Source organism: Pseudonaja textilis, chromosome 1, assembly GCF_049901715.1.
Source record: "Pseudonaja textilis isolate UNSWEBS1 chromosome 1, rPseTex1.2, whole genome shotgun sequence".
NCBI classification, from domain to species: domain Eukaryota; kingdom Metazoa; phylum Chordata; class Lepidosauria; order Squamata; family Elapidae; genus Pseudonaja; species Pseudonaja textilis.
Genome location: NC_141990.1, coordinates 228,823,408 through 228,851,006, shown reverse-complemented (window position 1 = coordinate 228,851,006; position 27,599 = coordinate 228,823,408). Strand labels below are relative to the sequence as shown.

The 27,599-nt window shown below is 40.6% G+C and overlaps 1 protein-coding gene across 1 annotated transcript in view; it reads left to right on the top strand.

Moving 5' to 3' along the window:
- Nucleotides 1-699: 699 nt before the first annotated feature.
- LOC113440341 (NACHT, LRR and PYD domains-containing protein 3) overlaps nucleotides 700-27,599 on the top strand; it is a 111,180-nt gene continuing 84,280 nt past the window's right edge. Inside the window, exons 1-6 of the mRNA XM_087919413.1 lie at nucleotides 700-822; nucleotides 3,329-3,705; nucleotides 4,344-4,640; nucleotides 11,231-11,263; nucleotides 16,549-16,581; nucleotides 20,406-20,438. Coding sequence (XP_087775539.1) covers nucleotides 4,370-4,640; nucleotides 11,231-11,263; nucleotides 16,549-16,581; nucleotides 20,406-20,438 — 370 coding nt within the window. The 5' untranslated portion in view covers nucleotides 700-822; nucleotides 3,329-3,705; nucleotides 4,344-4,369. The remainder of the gene's footprint in view (nucleotides 823-3,328; nucleotides 3,706-4,343; nucleotides 4,641-11,230; nucleotides 11,264-16,548; nucleotides 16,582-20,405; nucleotides 20,439-27,599) is intronic.

Below are 27,599 nucleotides of genomic sequence, written 5' to 3'. Positions count from 1 at the left end.
GCACCCTTGCCAACAAGAATCCAGAGTCTCCAGTCGAAGGGAACCGCCTCATCCGCCGCCCAGCCACATCGTACCCAGCGACCAGTCTGCACCAGCGGTCGTTCCGGTCAGCCCAAACTCGGACAACAGCGCCCAGAGAGTTGACCAGCCTGATCCAACCCACGAGGACTCGACCCCAGTAACCAACCGGTGGTTCCGAGGATGCCCAGTCCAGAGAGAGTTGGCGACACTATGCCGGCTCGACCATCACGAGACTGGTACCGAACAGACAGACAATGTTCCCGAGTTGCGCCCGTTCGGGCGTAACACAAACCCCGTCTACCTCAAAGGACTATGCATGTTCGCATCTGGGGGAAGGGGGTGTTATGTCCTGAGGACTCAAGGAGTTCTCACTCAGGTCCACTCTCTTTACGTGGGCGTTATTCCCCCATTCCCATTGGTTGGCTCTCCCCAGCAGCCAGCTATAAAAGCAGGCTGCGGGGTCCAACCGGTTGCTGATTGCTGCGAGCCAGTTCCAGGCTTGGCAAGCACGGTCAGCCCTTTATTGTAAAATAAAGTATTGTTGCACTCATGCTCTGGTTCAGCCTCTCATTGCTCAAACAAAACAGAGAACTTCTGTGAAACGTCCTCTCTTTTCAAGCAGCTACTTCAGGATGTGGCAGAGCAAACATGACTCATACAATAAACTACAATGAGGAAGGGAGGGGCACTTTTGAAAACGAAATCACTTTTATCTGGGGCCTGCAAAGGGCAAAGCTTTATCTGTTTATACATTCAGGAAAAAATTTAGCTTTCAGGCTCCATTTTTTTTGTCACAAAAAGGTAAGGTTGCCATCCTAGGTGTTTAAATGTAAGAGGGTTGGATTTTGTGTAACACATGTGTGTGTGCAGTAGACTGTTTGGGCGACCAGTGCTTTGCAAAATTGTAAGAGCTTTGAGGAAGACTTTTCAGCATAATTTTTGCAAAGAGGAAACGTATCCAGAAGGAAGTCCTTCATTTGAGCTTGGAATGGGGCTGGCAATAGAAGGACCCTGATCTCCACCGTAAGTCTATAAGCATGGGGTGATTTTTTTTTGTAAGTTTTGCTTGGAGATCTTCAAGATCTGGCTCCTCATATAGGGTATCATTCCTATGATTTCATATTTACAAACTTTCCTGGTTTTTCAGTGTGCTGAAATGCTGTGTAGAGTTCAACCTGTCTCTGTGTTTAATGTTTAACCACATGCTTCAGCAGAAGAGGTGAGGATTGAGGCATTAGTTTAGCAGGAAATATGTCCCTGCCTGGCAAAAGCTGATCTGACCTTCAAGTGCCCGATGGGAAACAAGGAAAAGGTCTTACGTGCCAGGCACTGTGAGCCAGATGCAGAAGGTGGGAACCCCAGCCTGGTTTGATCTGTGGGGCTTCTGTTTGTTTTTGAAAAGCCTTTGAAGTATTTCTGGTCCTAACCTTAGCAGACAAATAGAGATCAGGAAGGGTGGTGGCTAGGTTATAGCCAAGGCTAATGGATGAAGTGAATGGAAAGGGTAACATAGATCATGCCAAATGTGATATGGAAGTCACTGTCAGATCTTGTCTGTTGAGTCTGACTTTGTCTAACAAAGTACAGCATGGTGGAGCTGCCCAGTTGGGAAACCGGCTGAGGATGAGGGGAGATGAAGATGCTCCCCACATCATTTAGCCTCAAGAGGAAGTTGTAGAGAAGGAGAGAGGTTTGTCCTGTCGGCTGCTCCTGCTGGTTGTCTTGGAGCTGCCAAGAAAGGGAGAGACTGGTGTGGGTTGGAGTTTGCTGTGATCCATCATGGGCTCTCATTGGAATCTCTGTAAGGAGAGTTGGAATAAGAGAATGCTAAAAGTTTGGATCTGCTAAAAGAGTGAGGTTATTGTCTGCCTATCCTGACCTTCTTGGAAGCATCTATAGGGTGTGGGAGGGGGGGAGGGGATTGTGAACAGGTTACTCATTGAATAAAAGACTTTTTTTAAAAAAAAGTCCAAACCCTAAAATATTTCTTTTTGTCTCTATATTTGTTGATATTTTTAGGCATGTGTGGTAGTGGGCGCCTCCACTGAAATCTTTAAATGATGCAGTATATAGGAGGTACCACAAGATCCAATTCAGCAATAAAAGAACACAATATAATATAATTTAGTATATATTCTAAAAGTGAAGTTAGTCATACAGTAGAGTGAAGTTAATCATACAGTAGAGTAGCAATGATTCCATTCACGCTACCAGAAATCCCACAATAGTCCAGTCTCAAAGGCCTTCTGGAACAGTCATAGTTGAGAGGCTATGAGAGTGGGTGCCTCTTGTTCTGCCATGAGATATGCTCTTACAGAGAATATCTGTTTTCAAGGCTCCCCCTCCCATTACAATTCATGAATGGTTGGGAGCTTTCTTAGGCATTTTCTGTGCTCTTGAATTGGGTAGGCAGCAAATTTCAAGAGCCTATTTCAGTTCTCAAACATCTATGTTATGTTTTGCAAGAACTAGTCAAGAATACTACTTTTTGGAAATATATAGAGTCAGGGTACAACAATTTCTTCATTAAAAATGTATGGCTGCAATCCCTCTATTTCTGAATGAGAACCTTTTCAAAAAAAGTCACTGTTTGAATTTGGTTTTATAGCTTCATTTGTTTAAGCTTCCAGGTAATTTTTGTTGCTTAATGATATATTCTTGCAGACAGAGGAGAGATGCCTTCTGGAATAAAGACTGACAATATGAGGACAACATTGTTGAATAGCTTTCTCAGTTGAAGGCCTGATTTATAATTAAGAATGTATTTCCTCTTTGGTCTTTTAAGTGAAGAGAAGAAAATGACTATTTTCAAAGAGATATTGGGATGAAAAATTAATCTTGAAATAAAAAACATTATTGACATGAATGGAAGACACCATTAAAGAAGGCAGAATTCAGAACTATCCAAAGCACTACATATTGGAGCCTCTAAATAAGACTCATAATGAACATTTTATGAAATATGCATGTTAGAGAAGTGGATTATTCTTCTTCTTCACTGAGTGCTATAGTGAGCAATGCATGTTGTCTTCAGTACTGCTATAGTTTGGAGAGCCTAAACTAGATGGCCTTACATTCAAATCAGAAAGACAGATGGACTATTTGCAATTCACAAATATTGCTAAATCCAAATATATTTACAATTTTCTTACCTTTACAATGGTCTTGCTCTACTTCTTTTTAATTTTCCTTTCAACATCTGTGTATTTGTCATTCTAATATACTAATAAAGGAGAATATTTGTAGCTCAGAACTGAAATGAGGGGACCTTGGTGCTCTCTGAACTTGCTTGCTTGTTTACTTGCAGATGTTTCATTACCCAAACTAAGTGACATCATCTGTGCTGTTGACCCAGGTGAACCTCCTGGTGGCCCACGGGGTGTCAAACTGGTGGTCCACAGACTGGATGCACCAAGTACAGGCCACGCCTACCCCTGGCTCAGTGAAGGCAAAGAAGTTGCGTTTGACACCCCTGCTCTAAAAGAATGCAAATGACCAGCTGTCTGCAAGGAATAAAAATGCTTCCATTCCCCACCATCTAGTCAGAGCTGAAGAATCTTCTTAGATGAGAAGTGAAATGTCTTCAAAGAAAAAGCAAGAACATCTAGTTGCCTCCTGAAAAAGCACCTTTGGGTTATAACCAGATACATCTTCATTCTGTGCCTCACTTCTTTTCCTTTACAGGTAGTCCTTAACTTATGACCATTTGCTCAATGCCCTTTTGAAATTGCAATGATACTGAATGACGTTACTCATACCTGACGTTATAACCATTGAAGCCCTCTGGGGTCACATAATCAAAATTTGGATTCTTGGCAGCCTGCATCGACTTGTGGTCACATTGGGGCCAGGGGAAGCTGCAACTTAACCTCCCATCTCCCACTCCTGTTTGTGTCTTTTTGGATCCTGTGATCTTGCCAGATGGCAAGCAAACTCAAAGCTTTATATTGCATATGTTGCAAAGAGCAGCAGGAGAAATTGGTTCCTAAAAGGAGTCAGACAAGCAGCAAAGGAGCCAAAGGGAGACCCTGGCTTAGTAAAACTTACTAAACCTGCTTTTTACTCCAGAAGAGGGAGCGAAAGTAGAGTTGACTAGGAAGGAAACTCATTGGTCTCAGTGGTGATGGTGTTTTGCAAAAGAAGGAAGCCACCCTTGTGGGCTGGGTCTCTGTCTTAATCCACTGGCATTCTTGCTAGGCTTTGGGGAAGCTATTCTCCTGAATGCATAGGCAGCAATTCTGAGACAAGCTCCCCAAAACTTTGCTGTACTCACACTGTTGACATTTTCTATAAAATATTAATTTCTCTAATTTTAATTTTAGGTCAAATATAATCTATCATAACTGACATGAACAACACTGTGAGAGAAGATCTTTTCAATGCATTGAATGACCTCCTTGAGAACCAATTTCAAGATTTTAAATGGTGGCTAAAGGATATTGACTACAATGGAAAGTCAAACATTCCTATAGCTCATTTGGAAAAGGCTAATCAGCGAGATGTTGTAGATCTCCTGATTCAGCATTATGGAGAAGATGCTCGACAGGTGTGCATTCATGTCCTTCAAAAAAGCAATATAAATGATGTTGCTAGAAAACTTGAGGAAATTTTACAGAAAGGTAAGAAAATTGAACATATTACAAAAAAGTTCTCCCATATAAGATCAACTAGAAATAAATACCAATTGTGGTTTGGGGAGTTGTCTCCACTGAATTGTGTCAACTAATTCATTGATGTTGACTACGATTGGCAGTGGGTCCCTGGGATTTCAGAGAGGAACTTTCCTTCTAGCCTGACTTTCCTTTTAATCTACGACCTGAAATCAAACCTATGGGAACTTCTATCACTCAATTTGGCACTTTCCTGTCACTGAAAAAACAAAAGAAAAGAGTTAAGCCAAGTTCAACCAAACAGTTCATTGATCTAAATTTAAAGGAGATTCTTAAAGGTTTTATTTATTTATCAATTTTTTAAAATGGTTCCTTTCCCTAAAAGATAGACTTGGTCTGGTATACAAGTAAAAAAAATATGAAAACATAAAAATCTGATCAATAAAATTTATAATTTAAAAAGGCAAGAATGTATTAAAGTTAATTAGAAGGCTTTCAGGGTGCTAACTCCCTCTATAGTGGCATGCTTTTCTGTGTGCCCCAAGGAAGGCCTCAGAGTCATGTTTTTATACTTTTCCAATAGGCCAGGGAAGGAGAGTCTGCTTCACCTTGGGGGAAAGTGTTCCACATGGAAGTAACAATGGCAGAGAAGGCATAATTTTTAACTGATGGAATCCACAACACATCTTACCTGAGAGGATGGGGTGTCCTGAATTAATGGGATTAAGATGGCTCTGAAGGTAGCTTGGCACCATCCATGTAGACCTTCAAATATATAAAGACTGGCATCCTATGAAACTCATGCAGCAAAGGTGTTATATGTGCTGTTCTTTGAGCAGCCAAGATTGCCTGTGAGGCCATACTTTGTACTGGTGAAGCAGCTACCCATTCAAGGGTAGCCCCATGTAGAGCCACATTGTTCAAATGGCAGATGACCAGGATGTGAGTGACCAAGTGGTGATCCTCCCCAAACCATGAAAGCTGCTATATATTCTTTGAGCAGGAGCTGTAATTATAGGAGGCCCTCCCCACTAGTCTAGATTCTCCAATCCTGGTGTCTTTAACGTAAGTAGTCCCACAAGTAGGCAGGGATCTTGTGGGTATGACCTGACCTGCGCAGCTCAGTCGTTGGTGTGCCTTCGGACTGTTCGGACGGACCTATTGTTTCCCCGGATTCTCTTGTGGGATCTCCTGGAAACTCTCGGTGGGTGCAGCCATCTTGTCCCCACTAGAGGTCACCCTCTCGCTGTTTTCTCTGCCCTGCTCTTTCCTGGCTTTGCTGACCCATTGCAGGACTGCCAGTATGTGATCACACTCCCTATTCAGGCTTGATATTAATTGTTGAGGATTTGCCTCGTTATTTGTCAGGGCCTGATCTCTTTGTATTTTTGTTTGGGAGTTCTCCCTTTCCCTTTTGGGGGTACATGGCATTTCTGGTGTCCCTTGTATTTGTCTCCCCCAGAGTTGATTGATGTGCCTCCTCCAGTTCTGGCCATCATTTGTTTCGACCAATTAGGATTGGGGGTGTGTTATTTGAATTACTTTGGCCAGTATCCATAGTGGTTTGCCTGTTAGGTTTTTTGTGTATACTGGATCATCCTCCTGGAATGTCCGGCATCTGGGTTGTCAGCATTGTATTGGGGGTGTAGTCTGTCTAACTGTGACCTTAGTTTCCTTCCCCATCAATAGTTCAGCAAGACTTTTGTTAGTTGTTGCGCTGGGAGTTATATGTTGGATGCTTAATAGTTTGTCTATTTTGACTTGGGTGTCCTCTGGTTGCAACCTGGTTAATGTTTCCTTCATTGATCGAACCATTTTCTCTGCTTGGCCATTCATTGAGGGGTGCCCCAGGGCAGGTGGGGCATGTCTTACCCTGTGTGTTGCCAGGAACTCCTCGAATTGGGAGTACGTGTCCACCATGACCAGGAATGTGTATCCCTTTACTGGCCCTGCAAAGTCTGACCATGGTCCCCGCAGGGTTTTCCATTCGTGGATGGGTGCTGTGGGGGGTGTGGGTCAGAAGTCTTGGCATGCCTTGCAGGTTGCCACCCAGGTTGATGTCATCCACTGTCTCTGTCTCTGGCCACCCCCTCAGCACCCACTTCAAGATTCGTGCCAGGGTTTTGCCCTTTGCACTCACTCTCGCGAGACTGTGGCTGTCACTGGGGCAGTTTTGAGTGTCTCTATTAGGAGCGTTGATGTGGATGGTGCCGGATCCTCACCGAGGTCTGGTAGGGGGCATTGACTGAGTGCATCGTCATGGTCTATCTTCTTCCCAGGTCTGTGTATCAGATCGTAGTCGTATGCTGTGAGGAAATCTGTCCATCTTGTCTATCGGGGTGACAGAATATTCGGTGTAGCTCGGTTTCCCATGATTATTCCCAGCAGTGGCTTGTGGTTTGTGACCAAGGTGAATTTCCTCCCATAAATGTATACATAGAATTCCTGTTACTGCAGCCAATGCTTCTTTATCAAGCTGGCGATAATTTCATTCAGTCTTTGACAGCGTTTTCGAACAAAAGGCTATGGGGGCTTCTTTTCTGTCCTGAAGTGTGTGGCTGATTATTGTGCCTATCCCAAATGGTGATGCATCGCATGTCAGGATTAGTGGTAGTGTATCACTGTATTGTATCAATTCGCTGTCTGATGTTAGGATGTTCTTTATGCCCTTAAACGCCATTTCCTCCTTCTGCACCCAGGTCCAGGCTGCTTTCTTGTCAAGCGGTCTGTGTAAAGGTTCTGCAATTGTTGCTTTCTGTGGTAAAAATATATTATAGAAGTTAAGAAGTCCCAAGAAAGCTTGTAGATCTGTTTTATTTTTCAGCCTGGGGGCTTTTTTAGTTCCCTTGAGTTTGCTTTCAGTGGGGTGTATTCCTGTGCTGTCTATTTGGTATTCTAGGAACTCCACCCTGCTTGTTGCTAGTTGGCATTTTTCTTTTTTGACTTTTAGCCCCACCTCCTAGAAATGGCTTAACACAGCCCTTAGATGTTTTTGTAGTTGGCCTTTGTCCTTGGCTGATATCAGGACATTGCTGAAGTAGGGCACAACATCCTCTAGTGCCTGTAGGAGGTGTTCCATTAGGCTCTGGAATAGCCCAGGAGCTACGCTGACCCCAAACTGTAAGTGTTTACATTTGAATGCCCCCCTGTACATGACGATTGTTTGGGCTTCTTCTGTCTCTTTGTCTACCAGTAATTGTTGGTAGGCTTGAGCGAGGTTGAGCTTTGCAAATATTTTCCCCCATCCCAGAGAATGTAAAAGGTGTTGCACCACTTGGACAGGGTATGCACTTTGCTGTAGGGCATGGTTCAGGGTTGCCTTATAGTCAGCATAGATGCGCACTGACCCATCTGGTTTGATGGGTGTAACTATGGGGGTCTCCCATTTTGTGTGGTTGGTAGGTTCCAAAATTCCCTGGGCAATGAGCTTATCTAACTGCTTGTCAATTTTTGGTCGCGGTGCAATTTTTTCGTCTCAGCTTAATTCTGATCGGGGCAATAGTGGGCTTTAGATTAAATGAAATAGGGGTCCCTGAGAACTTGCCAAATTATCCATTGAACACGTCCCAGAACTCCTCCATCAAGCTGTCTTCCCACTCAGTCTTAGTGAGGCTGTTTATTCCGGTGACCTCAATGCCCAAAGGTTGGAACCATTCTAGCCCGAGCAGGCTCGGTCTGTTTCTGTCCATTATCGTCAATGGTAGGTAGCTGGAGAATTTTTAAAATTGTATTTGGAACTCGCTGATCCCTATCACAGGGATCCCGTTTCCTTGGTAGTCTCTCAGGGTTAGCCTCTGTTGTTTAATCTTGGCTTTGATTGTGCTGGGGCTCAGCTGTTTGATGGTGTCCCAGGAGACCATCAATAGGTAAGACCCAGAATGCACTTCCATCTGGCATGGTTTCCCCTCTATCTTTACTTGGACATGCATCTTTCTTGCATTAGTTGTGCTAGAGTGGCCCACAGTCACTGTTTGTTGCATCTCGCCTCTCTCTGTAGTCGTCTCATTGTATCTTCGGTTCTGGCCAAAAGGGCTTCACCTATTCGCTGGTTGGCTCACTCTGCTTTGGGGAGGGAGTACCTAGCCTCTGTTGATGGCTGTTTGGCTGGGCTGCCCTGCAGGCTTTTGTGATGTGCCCCCTTTGGTCATATCTTTGGCAGATTGCGTCATGGAAATGGCATTCTGACCTGGAGTGATTCCCCTCACCCCCAGAACACCAAAAGTTTTCCCTTCCCTTGTCATGGTTCTTGGATGTTCGTTCTGATCGGAGCTGATGTATTTCTTCATTGTTGTCATCCAGCTCGGAGTCTGATTCAATGTCCTAATGGTGTATGGCGGCCATCTCTCTTTGTGGCAGCAGCTTATTTATCTTTTTCATAGTAGTGGCCAATGTTGCGATGCTTCTGTTGCAGGGGCTTCTTCCAGGGCCTCCTTGAAGGTTATCTTAGGTTTTGCCAATAGTCAGTTCTGGAGGTTTAGGTTTCAGAGTCCTAGGACCAGGCGATCCCTCATTGTCTCGTCCACATTTAGGAACTCGCAGGTGGCAATTTCTCGCAGAGTTGCTACAAAGTCTCTGATGGTTTCTCCTTCCTTCTGGTCACACCAGTAGAATTCATGTCACCTCACTAAACACGATGTTTGTGGCATGTAGTGGGCTCTTAGGATCCTTTACAGATCTGGCCAAGCCATAGTCTTCAATTCATTGGATGACAAAAATGCCTTGGCCATTTTGAAAACTGCGGATACACAGTGTGTGAGGAAGATGGCTCATTTCCTCTGCTCCAATATGTGGAGGAGGTTGTTCCCCTCCAGGAACATGTAGAATCAGTCGATGCATGATTCCCAGTCTTCTGTTGCCAGATTGAAAGGCGCCTTTGGGAATGTTGGATCCCAACATTGTTCCGGTTGCTGTTCAAGAGTAATGGCGGCCAGTTGCCATGTGGCTTCAGGTTGATCTGGTCCTTTGTTGCTTCAGGATCCCACCTTTATTGCCAGTGTTGGATCATGGGTTGAGTGAAGACCCAGGACACTCAGATCGGTAAAACTCTATTTTGTATCAGCAGAAACTGAAGAAGCCCGGTGGTTTAAGCACTTTTTACAGTGGAATTTTCAGCGGCTTCAGCCAGTGACAGATGTTTGTTTTCCCACTTCCATGGTTCAACCAATCACAGGTAAATATGTAAATATCTAACAATGAATGCATTGTGTCCATCCTATTCCAGCAAATGTCATCCATCACTATGACAATGCTGTTTATGTATGTGGGCTTCAAACCTGTGTGAAAAGGGTAAAATAATCCATTTGCTCCAGAATCCTCTGAGGTTGCAATGCCACCACCTTCTCAACCATCCTCCCTAAGAAGGAAAGCTGCCAGACTGGGTGGAAAGTATCCAATAAAGAATATTTGTAGCTAAACGTTGACATGTGTGATCCTTGGTGTTCTTGTTTTCTTGAAAATATTTCATTACCCAGTACTAGTCAGTGTCCAGAACAGTGGCGTCTATGTATAACTTCATGAGGAGGTGATGCATCAGAACATCTTTAAAAGGTGCCAGGAACATTGTCCATCAGGGATGAATTCACCATCACTTGCACCCATTAATTTGCTGGAGGCAGAGTGGTCAAATGGGTCCAGCCTCCAAGCAGTGGGGTAGCCCAAGAGAAACCTGAAAGTTATCAGGTCATGAGCTGACCATGATTTAGACCATTTGTGTTTTCTGATCCGATGCAGTATTGTAATATATTACAGGTGATGATGTTTTGTTGCTGTTAAGGAAGAGAAAAGGATGCTAATGCTTGGTGAAGAAAAACCCTAGGAAGAAGTATTTATATTAATACTTCTTTATTAATTTGTTATAAAAATATTTCAACAAATGAGGAACACAGACCAACCACAAGCAATAAATTTTACTTTAAGATCAGAGGTTTATTTCATGAGCAATTTGGAATATGAAAAGCCATCATAACATTACTTATATCAATAACCCATTGCAATGAGGTCCACTGACATGGCTGAGTCCAGCAAGGAGTAGCCATGGCCAGAGGCCCCAAACTCATCCCAAGACATTCCTTTTATACTTTCCTCCACGCATTATACAACTTACTTCCCTGTTCTTTCTTAGTGAGAAAAAAGTAGCACACATACCGTGTACATCTCAAACTTTTATCCATCTGCTACTTTTACTTCCCCATTTCTCACCGTTGTAATCCTTCTATGTCCAAATATATTTATAAAACTACATACTTTGAAAAAATCACATTTCACAGCAACAGCTCAGCAGGATTAGAAATATTCTGCTATGTTTGCAAAATCAGCTCAGCCAACGCTAAATATATTGTTAATTTGAGGCCTTCAATTAGGCAGAGGCCTACACCAAGTTTAGGGCCTAGTTGTCCCTTTCCCACTGTAATTATTCAAATTTTGGAATAGTCAGAACAGCAGAAAAAAGTGGATCCAACATTTAGGGGGAAAGAATAATAGGAGGAAAAAGAATCGTCTAATGTGATTATTCAAAATATTTACCTATTTTTTAAAAATGCTCTGAATTTACCTATTTTCATAATTTGTATTTCACTAATTCAACCCATCTTCATTTACAGATGCTGGTGCTCACCAATTGCCAGCTTCATCAGGTAAGTGAATCTGTTCATGCTTAAAGCTAATTCAGCATGATCAGGACCTTCCCTCTCCCTGCCCATTACGTAAGAAGCTGTTGTGAATATTAATCACACCCCAAATCCTGACGGGGAAAGCTGCAGAGCGGTTCTTGCAGTGCTGGCCATAATAAAGGGAGGGAGGGAGGGATATGTAATGTTTGGTGGAGCCAGAAAACAAAGAATGGCAGCATTTGTAGCTACTGAGATGATTGCATGAGTGGGTCAAAAACAGCCAGTGAAGTAATTGATTGGTAAAAGGGTCCCTCATCAGTCAACATGAGTGCAGATTTAGTACTTTGGAGGCGAGGCCTTGGCGGCACAAGCAAACAGCTAATCACTTACTAGCCAGCCATCAGCACCCCAATCAATATCTAAATAGCTACGTACAACAGCTACGTTCAATAGGCACCATAAAAATAGCGCACACAGAATGGCACAGAACATGCATCCTGCTGGAGAAAAGTTCTCTGGAGATGGGTTCCAAGATTTGATAGTAGATATGAAGATGATGAATGGTGGGGACTTTATTCAAAGACCAGCAGGATGAAAAATGCTGCCAGGCCAGTGGTGTAGCTTTGAAGAGCCCTGGAGGAAATGATTACCTACGGTAGATTCTTTCCCATCATGTTTCAGGTTGGGATCTACATCCTCAACTTTATAGTTTTGTACAATAATATATACTAGCCATTTCTACATGACGGCAATGTGATGCGGCGAGTTTGACACCCGTGGCTTTGTGTCTTAGGAGTGAGGGGAATGGTTTAATAGCAGGTTTCCTTCTTCCCAAAAGAAATGTATGGAAATGCATAACAACTGTTAGATAAGAAATCTAATATACATTGTGGATGGAGACATCCATAATGATTATATAACCCATGTAATTACCTATTTTTATCATTTGTGTTTCATTAATTCAGTCCATTTTCAGTTGCTGATGCTGATGCTCATAAAGCGCTAGATTCATTCGGTAAGGCAGAAAACATTCAGAAGGTCACCAAATTATGTTTCAAGCTAATCCAGGATGATCTGGTCTTCCCCTCTTCCTCCTCATCTATGCAAGAAGCTGTTTTGAATATTAATCGCCCCCAAAATACTGATGGGGAAAGCTCCAGAATGGTTCTTGCACTGCTGGGAAGGAAGGAAGGAACCCACCATTTTATTTTTTTCATATTCAATTGTTATCAGTTTGTCAGAACAGAGGTGGTATTAAACCGGTTCGCACCTACTCGGGCGAACTGTAGCGGTTATTTGGCGTGGGTCACCGAACCGGTGGCGATCCCTGGCTGGCCATACCCCCAACCTGGTTGCCCAGTCGCTCACTTGCGATTGCTCACTTAGCTTTCCGTTTCCCACGTCCTCTTTCTTCCCGGGGGAAAGGAAGAAAGGCATGGACGCTGCAAGTATCGCTTTTCCCGTGTGAGTAAGGTGCTTGGAGTGAGAAGGAGTGCAGGCTGACAGAAGGGGTGGGGGGAATCCACTCCAGCCTTGGAGAAATTTAAAGGAGCTGCTTCCAAAATGCTTGTCTGTTTTGTGATCTCTCTCTCTCTTTCTCTCTCTCTCTTTCTCTCTCTCTCTTTTTATCTCTCTCTCTGTGTGAGAGAGGGAGAGAAAGAAAGAAAGAAAGAAAGAAAGAAAGAAAGAAAGAAAGAAAGAAAGAAAGAAAGAAAGAAAGAAAGAAAGAAAGAAAATAGGAAGAGAGAGAGGGATAAAAGTCTGTGCTATTATTTTTAATTGTTCCATTATTTATCATGTGTTAATATTTTACACTGTCCCTACACCTAGAGTAATTTTTCTGCCTTTCTTTTGCCCAGGGCTACCACATATTTGTCAGGGTTTACATGCATTCAATGTCAATAGTCCAGAGCATAAAATACACATGTGTTTAACAAGAGTTGAAAGGGACCTTGGAGGTCTTCTAGTCCAACCCCCAGCTCAGGCAAGAAAACTGAGGATGCCAAACCCGGAGTAGAAATCCTGGGAAAGGTGTCCAGTCTTTTCTTAAAAACTTCCAGTGATTGAGCACCCAGAACTTCTGGAGGCAGGCAGTTCCACTGGTTAATTGTTCTCACGCACAGGGAGTTTCTCCTTAGTTTTAGGTTGCTTCTCTCTGTTCGGTTTCCATCCATTGCTTCTTGTTTGCATTCTGCTTCTTTGGAAAATACATTATCCCCCTTTCTTTGTGGCAGCCCCTTAAAAGCCTGTTGCCTATTACACTCTTGAGTAAAGCACGTGAGCCATTACCTCCTTTCAGTGGTCTATGAAAGTACATCTATAGTATGCAGATAATAAAGCCAAAAAAGGTGAACCACATTTTTACAGAACCATAGATAAGTTGAGTCTGGGTGTGACAAGGAATGGCTGAGAGGGGAGAGACCAGGTGAGGCACCCCTTGATGTGAGTAACATTGAGTTGGCCACGCCCACCCAGTCACATGACCCCCCAAGCCATGCCCACCCAGTCAGATGACCACCAAGCACGCCCACCCAGTCACATGACCACTAAGCCACACCCACCCAGTCACATGACCACCAAGCCACGCCCACCAAATAAGCACGCCCACAGAACCAGTAGTAAAAAAAATTGAATTCCACCACTGTGTCAGAATATAAAATACAAAGGAAAATAATAATAATGAGAAGTGGAGGAATGGAATGGAAAAGGGGGGAAAAAAGAAAAAGTTTGGGGTTGAAGGGAGAAAGAGAAAAAAAAAGGCATTGGTTTCCAACTCTCATTAGCACAGTAGAATATAACATTATAGCCTCAACTTTATACTCTTACAGAATAAAATATACTAGCCATAATAACAAACCTATATAATCAGCAAAACCAAAATCAGTTTTATTTCTCTATCACAAACACAAAATCCAGAAGTGGTTTCCAAATAAAAACAAAATTAGATATACTAATTTCTTTGAATAAAGCAATTAATTTAACCACCTCTTATCTTTTTTGCTGTGAAAAATATTTCTGTTTGCACATTAATCTTTATAGACTATCATCATTTATATTAGCAAAATTCATTATAGTCTTTTAGATTCTTTAGCCTTAAAGGGAATATCCGCTTTTTAGCATCCATTTTAAATCTCTGAATTTTTGTTTAAGAATATTTGTTAAATCAATAAGTTCTAATACATCTTTTTTAAAATTCATCTTAACGAATATACAGTACTTTCAAATACACTTTCAGTAATATTTTAGAAGCTTTAGGAATAACTTCAGCATTATATATAAAGCAAAAAATACATTTTCAAATCCAGTTTACATTAAAATTTTCTTTCAACTAAATATATAAAATCACCCTAATTCCACTTAACTCATTAAATGTAGGTTGCTCCTTCTAGCTTATCTTCATAGAATAAAATCTTTTTCTTTTCTGGAATGTCTATCAAGCATTATAAACTTCTCTTTTTCTCAATGAATTCTTAATCTTGTTAGTATCCATGAAGAAAATGTCCAAAACTTGTCCTCCTGAAAGCTGTAGATGACATACAAGAATATCCTGAAAAACTCTAGGAAGAAATATTTATATTAATACTTCCTTATTAATTAATTGCTCCAATTTTGGAATAGTCAGAATAGCAGAAAAAAGTGGATCCCACATTTAGAGGGAAAGAATAATAGGAGGAAAAAGAATCGTCTAATGTGATTATTCAAAATATTCACCTATTTTTAAAAAATGCTCTGAATTTACCTATTTTCATAATTTGTATTTCACTAATTCAGCCCATCTTCATTTACAGATGCTGGTGCTCACCAACCGCCAGCTTCATCAGGTAAGTGAATCTGTTCATGCTTAAAGCTAATTCAGCATGATCAGGACCGTACCTCTCCCTGCCCATTACGTAAGAAGCTGTTGTGAATACTAATCACACCCCAAATCCTGACGGGGAAAGCTGCAGAGCGGTTCTTGCGGTGCTGGCCATAATAAAGGGAGGGAGGGAGGGATATGTAATGTTTGGTGGAGCCAGAAAACAAAGAATGGCAGCATTTGTAGCTACTGAGATGATTGCATGAGTGGGTCAAAAACAGCCAGTGAAGTAATTGATTGGTAAAAGGGTCCCTCATCAGTCAACATGAGTGCAGATTTAGTACTTTGGAGGCGAGGCCTTGGCGGCACAAGCAAACAGCTAATCACTTACTAGCCAGCCATCAGCACCCCAATCAATATCTAAATAGCTACGTACAACAGCTACGTTCAATAGGCACCATAAAAATAGCGCATGCAGAATGGCACAGAACATGCATCCTGCTGGAGAAAAGTTCCCTGAAGATGGGTTCCAACTTGTAAGACAAAACTTCTGGTCCTGGTGACCACCCCGTTTTCCTACTGATTGATTATTCTTAATTTGGGATCGCAGGATACCGTCTCCAGCTCCATTCTCATGGGGGCGGTGTGGGGCGGGGCAGAGAGACTTTTATCTTTATGCAAGGAAAGTAGCAAAAGCAACAGAAGTCTTTCTTTCTCTCCCCCAAGTTCCATTAGAAATGAGTCTTTGTGAGACTTGTCATGCCGGCGCAGCCTCTTGGAGCAGGATGCCTTGAAGGGTCCCAAAGACTAATTTCTGGCAGACTTTGGCGGAGAGAAAGAAAGAGTTGTGCTGCTTTCCTTGGATGCAGCCAAAAGCAGATGAAAAAAGAAGTGGAAAGAAGGCGTGTGGGGCGAGTGGGGCCAGTCCCCCTCTCCTCCCATTCCCCCCTCCCCTCACTACCTCATGTTGTTCACAATGCAAGCAATGCAAGCCTCGTGTTCCAGTGGGCCATGTGGGCGGCACACGGTTGTATCCCCAAACAGTCTATATTAATTGCTTTGTAGGGGTGCTTTGGGGGTGACATATCTCTGCAGACCAGCAAAATTTTCTCACGGCCATCAGTGGTCGCCAGCCCACTGCTTGGCGACCACTGCTCTAGAGGACTAATGGATGTCCTCTAATGGGAGCAGGAAATGGAAAGTACATCTGTCCTAGCCCTCCTTGACCTCTGGAAGGCCTTTTATATCAGTGATCTTGATATCCTTTTGGAATGGTTTAGTGTCTTAGGAATGGAGAGAGTGGTTTAATAGCAGCTGTCCCTCTTCCAAAAATAAATTTATAGAAATGCATAGGAACTGTTTGATGAGAAATCGAATATATATTATAAATGTAGGTAGACATAGTTGCTGTTTAACTCTATAACCGATTTATTTACCTATTTTTTAAAAATGCTCTGAATTTACCTATTTTCATAATTTGTATTTCACTAATTCAGCCCATCTTCATTTACAGATGCTGGTGCTCACCAACTGCCAGCTTCATCAGGTAAGTGAATCTGTTCATGCTTAAAGCTAATTCAGCATGATCAGGACCGTCCCTCTCCTTGCCCATTACGTAAGAAGCTGTTGTGAATATTAATCACACCCCAAATCCTGATGGGGAAAGCTGCAGAGTGGTTCTTGCGGTGCTGGCCATAATAAAGGGAGGGAGGGAGGGATATGTAATGTTTGGTGGAGCCAGAAAACAAAGAATGGCAGCATTTGTAGCTACTGAGATGATTGCATGAGTGGGTCAAAAACAGCCAGTGAAGTAATTGATTGGTAAAAGGGTCCCTCATCAGTCAACATGAGTGCAGATTTAGTACTTTGGAGGCGAGGCCTTGGCGGCACAAGCAAACAGCTAATCACTTACTAGCCAGCCATCAGCACCCCAATCAATATCTAAATAGCTACGTACAACAGCTACATTCAATAGGCACCATAAAAATAGCGCACACAGAATGGCACAGAACATGCATCCTGCTGGAGAAAAGTTCTCTGGAGATGGGTTCCAAGATTTGATAGTAGATATGAAGATGATGAATGGTGGGGACTTTCTTCAAAGACCAACAGGATGAAAAATGCTGCCAGGCCAGTGGTGTAGCTTTGAAGAGCCCTGGAGGAAATGATTACCTACGGTAGATTCTTTCCCATCATGTTTCAGGTTGGGATCTACATCCTCAACCTTATAGTTTTATACAATAATATATACTAGCCATTTCTACATGACGGCAATGTGATGCAGCGAGTTTGACACCCGTGGCTATGTGTCTTAGGAGTGAGGGGAATGGTTTAATAGCAGGTTTCCTTCTTCCAAAAAGAAATGTATGGAAATGCATAACAACTGTTAGATAAGAAATCTAATATACATTGTGGATGGAGACATCCATAATGATTATATAACCCATGTAATTACCTATTTTTATCATTTGTGTTTCATTAATTCAGTCCATTTTCAGTTGCTGATGCTGATGCTCATAAAGCGCTAGATTCATTCGGTAAGGCAGAAAACATTCAGAAGGTCACCAAATTATGTTTCAAGCTAATCCAGGACGATCTGGTCTTCCCCTCTTCCTCCTCATCTATGCAAGAAGCTGTATTGAATATTAATCGCCTCCAAAATACTGATGGAGAAAGCTCCAGAATGGTTCTTGCACTGCTGGGAAGGAAGGAAGGAAGGAAGGAAAGAAGGAAGGAAGGAAGGAAGGAAGGAAGGAAGGAAGGAAGGAAGGAACCCACCATTTTATTTTTTTCATATTCAATTGTTATCAGTTTGTCAGAACAGAGGTGGTATTAAACTGGTTCGCACCTACTCGGGCGAACTGTAGCGGTTATTTGGCGTGGGTCGCCAAACCGGTGGCGATCCCTGGCTGGCCATACCCCCAACCTGGTTGCCCAGTCGCTCACTTGCGATTGCTCACTTAGCTTTCCGTTTCCCACGTCCTCTTTCTTCCCGAGGGAAAGGAAGAAAGGCATGGACGCTGCAAGTATCGCTTTTCCCGTGTGAGTAAGGTGCTTGGAGTGAGAAGGAGTGCAGGCTGACAGAAGGGGTGGGGGGAATCCACTCCAGCCTTGGAGAAATTTAAAGGAGCTGCTTCCAAAATGCTTGTCTGTTTTGTGATCTCTCTCTCTCTCTTTCTCTCTCTCTCTTTCTCTCTCTCTCTCTGTGTGAGAGAGGGAGAGAAAGAAAGAAAGAAAGAAAGAAAGAAAGAAAGAAAGAAAGAAAGAAAGAAAGAAAGAAAGAAAGAAAGAAAGGAGAGAAAGAAAGAAAGAAAGAAAATAGGAAGAGAGAGAGAGATAAAACTCTGTGCTATTATTTTTAATTGTTCCATTATTTATCATGTGTTAATATTTTACACTGTCCCTACACCTAGAGTAATTTTTCTGCCTTTCTTTTGCCCAGGGCTACCACATATTTGTCAGGGTTTACATGCATTCAATGTCAATAGTCCAGAGCATAAAATACACATGTGTTTAACAAGAGTTGAAAGGGACCTTGGAGGTCTTCTAGTCCAACCCCCAGCTCAGGCAAGAAAACTGAGGATGCCAAACCCGGAGTAGAAATCCTGGGAAAGGTGTCCGGTCTTTTCTTAAAAACTTCCAGTGATTGAGCACCCAGAACTTCTGGAGGCAGGCAGTTCCACTGGTTAATTGTTCTCACTCACAGGGAGTTTCTCCTTAGTTTTAGGTTGCTTCTCTCTGTTCGGTTTCCATCCATTGCTTCTTGTTTGCATTCTGCTTCTTTGGAAAATACATTATCCCCCTTTCTTTGTGGCAGCCCCTTAAAAGCCTGTTGCCTATTACACTCTTGAGTAAAGCATGTGAGCCATTTCCTCCTTTCAGTGGTCTATGAAAGTACATCTATAGTATGCAGATAATAAAGTCAAAAAAGGTGAACCACATTTTTACAGAACCATAGATAAGTTGAGTCTGGGTGTGACAAGGAATGGCTGAGAGGGGAGGGACCAGGTGAGGCACCCCTTGATGTGAGTGACATTGAGTTGGCCACGCCCACCCAGTCACATGACCCCCAAGCCATGCCCACCCAGTCACATGACCACCAAGCACGCCCACCCAGTCACATGACCACTAAGCCACACCCACCCAGTCACATGACCACCAAGCCACGCCCACCAAATAAGCACGCCCACAGAACCAGTAGTAAAAAAAATTGAATTCCACCACTGTGTCAGAATATAAAATACAAAGGAAAATAATAATAATGAGAAGTGGAGGAATGGAATGGAAAAGGGGGGGAAAAAGAAAAAGTTTGGGGTTGAAGGGAGAAAGAGAAAAAAAAAGGCATTGGCTTCCAACTCTCATTAGCACAGTAGAATATAACATTATAGCCTCAACTTTATACTCTTATAGAATAAAATATACTAGCCATAATAACAAACCTATATAATCAGCAAAACCAAAATCAGTTTTATTTCTCTATCACAAACACAAAATCCAGAAGTGGTTTCCAAATAAAAACAAAATTAGATATACTAATTTCTTTGAATAAAGCAATTAATTTAACCATCTCTTATCTTTTTTGCTGTGAAAAATATTTCTGTTTGCACATTAATCTTTATAGACTATCATCATTTATATTAGCAAAATTCATTAAAGTCTTTTAGATTCTTTAGCCTTAAAGGGAATATCCCCTTTTTAGCATCCATTTTAAATCTCTGAATTTTTGTTTAAGAATATTTGTTAAATCAATAAGTTCTAATACATCTTTTTTAAACTTCATCTTAACGAATATACAGTACTTTCAAATACACTTTCAGTAATATTTTAGAAGCTTTAGGAATAACTTCAGCATTATATATAAAGCAAAAAATACATTTTCAAATCCAGTTTACATTAAAATTTTCTTTCAACTAAATATATAAAATCACCCTAATTCCACTTAACTCATTAAATGTAGGTTGCTCCTTCCAGCTTATCTTCATAGAATAAAATCTTTTTCTTTTCTGGAATGTCTATCAAGCATTATAAACTTCTCTTTTTCTCAATGAATTCTTAATCTTGTTAGTATCCATGAAGAAAATGTCCAAAACTTATCCTCCTGAAAGTTGTAGATGACATACAAGAATATCCTGAAAAACTCTAGGAAGAAATATTTATATTAATACTTCTTTATTAATTAATTGCTCCAATTTTGGAATAGTCAGAATAGCAGAAAAAAGTGGATCCCACATTTAGAGGGAAAGAATAATAGGAGGAAAAAGAATCGTCTAATGTGATTATTCAAAATATTTACCTATTTTTTAAAAATGCTCTGAATTTACCTATTTTCATAATTTGTATTTCACTAATTCAGCCCATCTTCATTTACAGATGCTGGTGCTCACCAACTGCCAGCTTCATCAGGTAAGTGAATCTGTTCATGCTTAAAGCTAATTCAGCATGATCAGGACCGTCCCTCTCCTTGCCCATTACGTAAGAAGCTGTTGTGAATATTAATCACACCCCAAATCCTGATGGGGAAAGCTGCAGAGTGGTTCTTGCGGTGCTGGCCATAATAAAGGGAGGGAGGGAGGGATATGTAATGTTTGGTGGAGCCAGAAAACAAAGAATGGCAGCATTTGTAGCTACTGAGATGATTGCATGAGTGGGTCAAAAACAGCCAGTGAAGTAATTGATTGGTAAAAGGGTCCCTCATCAGTCAACATGAGTGCAGATTTAGTACTTTGGAGGCGAGGCCTTGGCGGCACAAGCAAACAGCTAATCACTTACTAGCCAGCCATCAGCACCCCAATCAATATCTAAATAGCTACGTACAACAGCTACGTTCAATAGGCACCATAAAAATAGCGCACACAGAATGGCACAGAACATGCATCCTGCTGGAGAAAAGTTCTCTGGAGATGGGTTCCAAGATTTGATAGTAGATATGAAGATGATGAATGGTGGGGACTTTCTTCAAAGACCAACAGGATGAAAAATGCTGCCAGGCCAGTGGTGTAGCTTTGAAGAGCCCTGGAGGAAATGATTACCTACGGTAGATTCTTTCCCATCATGTTTCAGGTTGGGATCTACATCCTCAACCTTATAGTTTTATACAATAATATATACTAGCCATTTCTACATGACAGCAATGTGATGCGGCGAGTTTGACACCCGTGGCTTTGTGTCTTAGGAGTGAGGGGAATGGTTTAATAGCAGATTTCCTTCTTCCAAAAAGAAAAGTATGGAAATGCAGAACTTCTGGAGGCAGGCAGTTCCACTGGTTAATTGTTCTCACTCACAGGAAGTTTCTCCTTAGTTTTAGGTTGCTTCTCTCTGTTCGGTTTCCACCCATTGCTTCTTGTTTGCATTCTGCTTCTTTGGAAAATACATTATCCCCCTTTCTTTGTGGCAGCCCCTTAAAAGCCTGTTGCCTGTTACACTCTTGAGTAAAGCATGTGAGCCATTTCCTCCTTTCAGTGGTCTATGAAAGTACATCTATAGTCAAAAAAGGTGAACCACATTTTTACAGAACCATAGATAAGTTGAGTCTGGGTGTGACAAGGAATGGCTGAGAGGGGAGGGACCAGGTGAGGCACCCCTTGATGTGAGTGACATTGAGTTGGCCACGCCCACCCAGTCACATGACCCCCAAGCCATGCCCACCCAATCACATGACCACTAAGCCACACCCACCCAGTCACATGACCACCAAGCCACGCCCACCAAATAAGCACGCCCACAGAACCAGTAGTAAAAAAAATTGAATTCCACCACTGTGTCAGAATATAAAATACAAAGGAAAATAATAATAATGAGAAGTGGAGGAATGGAATGGAAAAGGGGGAAAAAGAAAAAGTTTGGGGTTGAAGGGAGAAAGAGAAAAAAAGGCATTGGCTTCCAACTCTCATTAGCACAGTAGAATATAACATTATAGCCTCAACTTTATACTCTTATAGAATAAAATATACTAGCCATAATAACAAACCTATATAATCAGCAAAACCAAAATCAGTTTTATTTCTCTATCACAAACACAAAATCCAGAAGTGGTTTCCAAATAAAAACAAAATTAGATATACTAATTTCTTTGAATAAAGCAATTAATTTAACCATCTCTTATCTTTTTTGCTGTGAAAAATATTTCTGTTTGCACATTAATCTTTATAGACTATCATCATTTATATTAGCAAAATTCATTAAAGTCTTTAGATTCTTTAGCCTTAAAGGGAATATCCCCTTTTAGCATCCATTTTAAATCTCTGAATTTTTGTTTAAGAATATTTGTTAAATCAATAAGTTCTAATACATCTTTTTTAAACTTCATCTTAACGAATATACAGTACTTTCAAATACACTTTCAGTAATATTTTAGAAGCTTTAGGAATAACTTCAGCATTATATATAAAGCAAAAAATACATTTTCAAATCCAGTTTACATTAAAATTTTCTTTCAACTAAATATATAAAATCACCCTAATTCCACTTAACTCATTAAATGTAGGTTGCTCCTTCCAGCTTATCTTCATAGAATAAAATCTTTTTCTTTTCTGGAATGTCTATCAAGCATTATAAACTTCTCTTTTTCTCAATGAATTCTTAATCTTGTTAGTATCCATGAAGAAAATGTCCAAAACTTGTCCTCCTGAAAGTTGTAGATGACATATAAGAATATTCTGAAAAACTCTAGGAAGAAATATTTATATTAATACTTCTTTATTAATTAATTGCTCCAATTTTGGAATAGTCAGAATTGTTAGGGATACACCCTAGCAGAATCTGCACAGCAGTCAGGCAGGCAGGCAAAATATGTGAGATAAACGTTTTTGTAGCTTACACTCAGTAAAACAGATACACCGTGCTAGTTAAATAGTTTATTCCAGTAAGAGTTTTAGCATAGTCAAACAGTCCATATATCATTCACTAATTCAATCTGTCCGGGGATTATTCAGTTGCAAATTCCAGTGTCGAAAAAGAGAGGTCAGTAAACTTACAAATATCAGTCCAGTAATATATCTTCTCACAGTAGAGATATGAAGAAGTCACACCTCCTTTTTTCCTTCAGCAACTCAGCAGTAGGGAAACACACAGTTAACAAACCATCAATCCATCAAACCAGTCAATCGTCAGGAATCGTCAGGTTCTCTTGCTCCCTCTTATGGAGGTTTCACACCGCACCCAAAATTACATGCTTTGCAGTTTAAAGTGACACACAGTTAAACTTACAATCATAGTTTATATATATTATTTTACCCAAACTACATAAGGTAACCTATGTTATTCCTAACATTCTCCCCTTTTGGGTAATATAATAATATATATCTATTTACAACCTTAATCCATAGTCATCACAATTTTCCTTGTGTTTTACTGCACCTTGGGCTTTTGTAAACTGATCAGCAATATTTTGTTCAGTCATACAATATTCCAGTCTTATTAAACCATTCTTTACAGATTGCCTTACATTCAGATATCTAAGATCTGTATGCTTAGATCTCGTTTTCACAACAATATTTGTAGCCATCCGTATGGCTGCTTGATTGTCCTCATACACTACAATGGAATCTTTAACAGTTAACCCCATATCCAATAATAACTGTTTATACAGAATTAAATCAGTACATAATAAAGACAGACATGAAAATTCTGCTTCCATTGTGGACATACTTATGTGTTGCTGTCTAATTGACCTCCAACCAATCAATGCTTTTCCATTACTCTATGCCAATTTTCTTGATCCTTTGCAGGATACATTTTAAGTTTTTCCACAGTAGTTGGAACTTTACTAACTTGGCAAACTACACTTGCTTGGTACCTGTCAGGTGGTCCGGTTTCACATGTTGAACTTCTAGGTAGTACAGGGCTTACAGGTGGACTGTCATGTATTACCTGTTCCTGGTGATCTATTTCTTCCTGTTCACCTATTTCTTCCTGTTCTGGTCCTATTTGCTCTTCTTGTACTTCCTCTTTAATTGGACTTTTCTTATTATTGATATGGTGGTTTGGTCTTTTGTAGGTTTCTATAATTACATCCTTCCTTGAATCTTACTCCAGTTTTTCCCATCCTACATGTTCAAGGAATTGTGCACTAGCACTACAGTAAACTCTAGATGTACCTTCTTCCCAGAACCTGTAAGATTTATGGTTAGATTCGTAACTTACAAAAAATAATCTTTTAGCCCTATGCTGCCCCTTATGTCTCAGTTGTGTAGGAATATGCACCCATGCTGGTGCTCCAAATGTGTGCATGTAGCTTAGGTCAGGTTTTCTACTATGCCACCGTGTGAATGGTAATTCACCTGTTGTTGAGTTAACAACATTATTCAATATATGATTACCACACATTATTGCTTCTCCCCACAAATTTTCAGGTAATCCTGAATCCGACAACATAGTACGAGCCATTGCCTGTATTGTTTAGCCTCGTCTTTCTATAAAGGAATTATGTTGTGGCCTATATGGTGCAGACTTTTTATGTTCTACACCTGCCATTTTCAGCCTATTTTGGAATTTATTATTTATAAATTCTGTACCATTATCAGTTACAAGAGTTACTAGTTTCCTTTTAGATTTTCTTTCTGCAAACTTCAACCAATTAAAGAAATCCTGATATGTTTCCGTTTTACTTTTCATTAAATAACAGAAACCATATCTAGAATAATGATCCATTATACTTAATATATAACGAGCATCTCCCACACTTAGTTTTTTAGGACCTATAATATCAGCAAATACGACCTCTAGAGGCTCCTTAGTTTTAAATCCATTAATTCTATTTGCTGGTATTACCTTGCTTTTTTCTTGACTGCAAGCATTGCAGTGCAAATACTTACTGCAAGGCTTCAGTTTTATACCTTTAGACAGTTCAACCATTTGCTTGAGCATTTTAAAATTTATATGCCCTAAACGTCTGTGTAACAAATGTATGCATTCATCATGAGGTTTAACGTTATTGTGCACTGTGTTAGCCACCTCTAATAGATTATCATTTAACACATACAATTCACCTTTTAAAGTTGCAGTCACTTTTTTACCTTCCTTTTCTATTGTGCAGTTTTCTCCCCTAAAGGTAACCACATAACCTAGTTTAATCAAAACTCTAACCAAAAGCAAATTAAACTTAAGTTGTGGTATATATAACATTTTTACATTTTCTTGTATGCAAGAACAATGTGCAGTACCTTCAGCTTTTGCTTTAAGTTTCCAGCCATTAGCTAACGATATCTGCTGTGAACTCGTGGACATCTTAATAAATTTTTTCTTATCTTTCGTTATGCAGTGCGATGCTCCACTATCTACAACCCAAAAATTATTATTGTTCACAGTTTCGTTGCTATACATGGCTAACTCTAAGCATTTTTTATCCTTTTGATGCCTTTGTGCATTCTGGCTGGCATTGTGGTGTTTTGCTTTCTTGCAGAATCTGGCCAAATGTCCTTTTCTTCCACAATTGAAGTATTTTCTAATTGTGTAGGCTGACGAAGATAATTTCTCTTCTTGTGGTTGTTCCCTTCTGAGTTGATCCCTTTCAAGCCTTCTCCTGGCTTCTTCAATTAATCTGCCAGTAATGTCAGTTAATGTGAGGTTATCTTTTGGCAGCACTTCCAACGAAGTTACATAGTCGTCATAGCTCTCATCTAATGAAGACAAAATTATATAAACCTGGTGTAGTTCAGTGAAGATAAGTTCTTTTTCATGCAGCTCCTGAAAAATCCTCTTCATAGTGTTTATATGAGTCAACATGTCTCCATTCTTTTGAAGATGTGTTCTGAACAGCTTCCGTGTAAGATTTATATGTGCTCCTACACTATCTCAAACATAAATCTTCCTTAAATTCTCCCAACACTTAGCAGCTGTTTCTTCTCCACGAATATGGACAAGCTGCTGGTCACAGAGAGTCAGTCCTATTATACAGAGAGCTTGCTCATTCTTCAGTTTATATTCTTGTATTTTCTGGGCATCATCTTCATTCTCCGGATCCCAAGCATCTACCTCTGGTGGGTTTTGAATTATACCCCACAAACCTTCTCTACGTAGAAGTAGGCTGCATTTCATGGACCATGAAACATAGTTTGTTCCATCCAGTTTGGATATTAGAGACAAACTTGGTAAATTGACTTGTGCCATCTTTCTCTGGATATTAAACTATAATTAATAAAACACAGCTGTCTGTTTACAGTATTGTGTAACTACACTAACTCTCACTTTATATCCTGGTTAGTCTGACTGTGCAGCTGGGCCCATAATCAGTGTTAGGAATACAGCCTAGTAGAATCTGCACGGCAGTCAGGCAGGCAGGCAAAATATGTGAGATAAACATTTTTGTAGCTTACGCTCAGTAAAACAGATACATCGTGCTAGTTAAATAGTTTATTCCAGTAAGAGTTTTAGCATAGTCAAACAGTCCATATATCATTCACTAATTCAGTCTGTCTGGGGATTATTCAGTTGCAAATTCCAGTGTTGAAAAAGAGAGGTCAGTAAACTTACAAATATCAGTCCAGTAATATATCTTCTCGCAGTAGAGATATGAAGAAGTCACACCTCCTTTCTTCCTTCAGCAACTCAGCAGTAGGGAAACACACAGTTAACAAACCATCAATCCATCAAACCAGTCAATCGTCAGCAATCGTCAGGTTCTCTTGCTCCCTCTTATGGAGGTTTCACACTGCACCCAAAATTACATGCTTTGCAGTTTAAAGTGACACACACTTAAACTTACAATCATAGTTTATATATATTATTTTACCCAAACTACATAAGGTAACCTATGTTATTCCTAACAAGAATAGCAGAAAAAAAGTGGATCCCACATTTAAGGGGAAAGAGTAATAAGTGGAAGGAGGAGGAAGTATTGTCTGATATGATTATTCAAAATTTGGGAAAGCCAAAACCAATTCTGTAAATTACAACTGCACATTTTTCAAACATATTGGAATTGAAGTCCATATCTGCCCGTCTTTCAGTCTCTTTCTTTTGTGAATAAAAGGCAATCTGCACAAAATATATTGTCATGCCCCAATATATCATCTTTATATACTGTTGCTGCTCTCTAGCCCCATCTAGTGGCCAAAGGGACACTAGAAGCTGACCCAAGCTGTTTACCCATCAGCCTGAACTCTCAAAAAAAAGTGCACACTGGGAAGCTAGACTCTATTTTCCTTTAGCATTTGGAGGAGGCAGAAGTACAAAGAAGAATCCAATTTAATCTGTGTCATCAAAGGACAAATCCACATCCCACACACAAAGCATTGCTGGTGAGATTTAGATCACTTGTATTTATTAATTGTTATGTTCAGCAGTAACTCAATACTGCCTGTCTTGTATTTGGTTCTCATAGTATGTATTCCTATTTTCCCCAGTTTCACCATGTCCTTTCAATAAAGCATCCAGATCTACACACATGGTCTGTTTTATTGGAGGATAGGTGGGTTTAGCTGCATATCCAGATGCACACAGATTAACATGTAGTGAGGACAGAACATATATATTATGCTGGTATTAAATTCATTCTGAGAGTATTTACCATATTCCAAGGGGATAAGATTTAAAAACCTCCATCTATCAATGTCCAAAGAAACATCT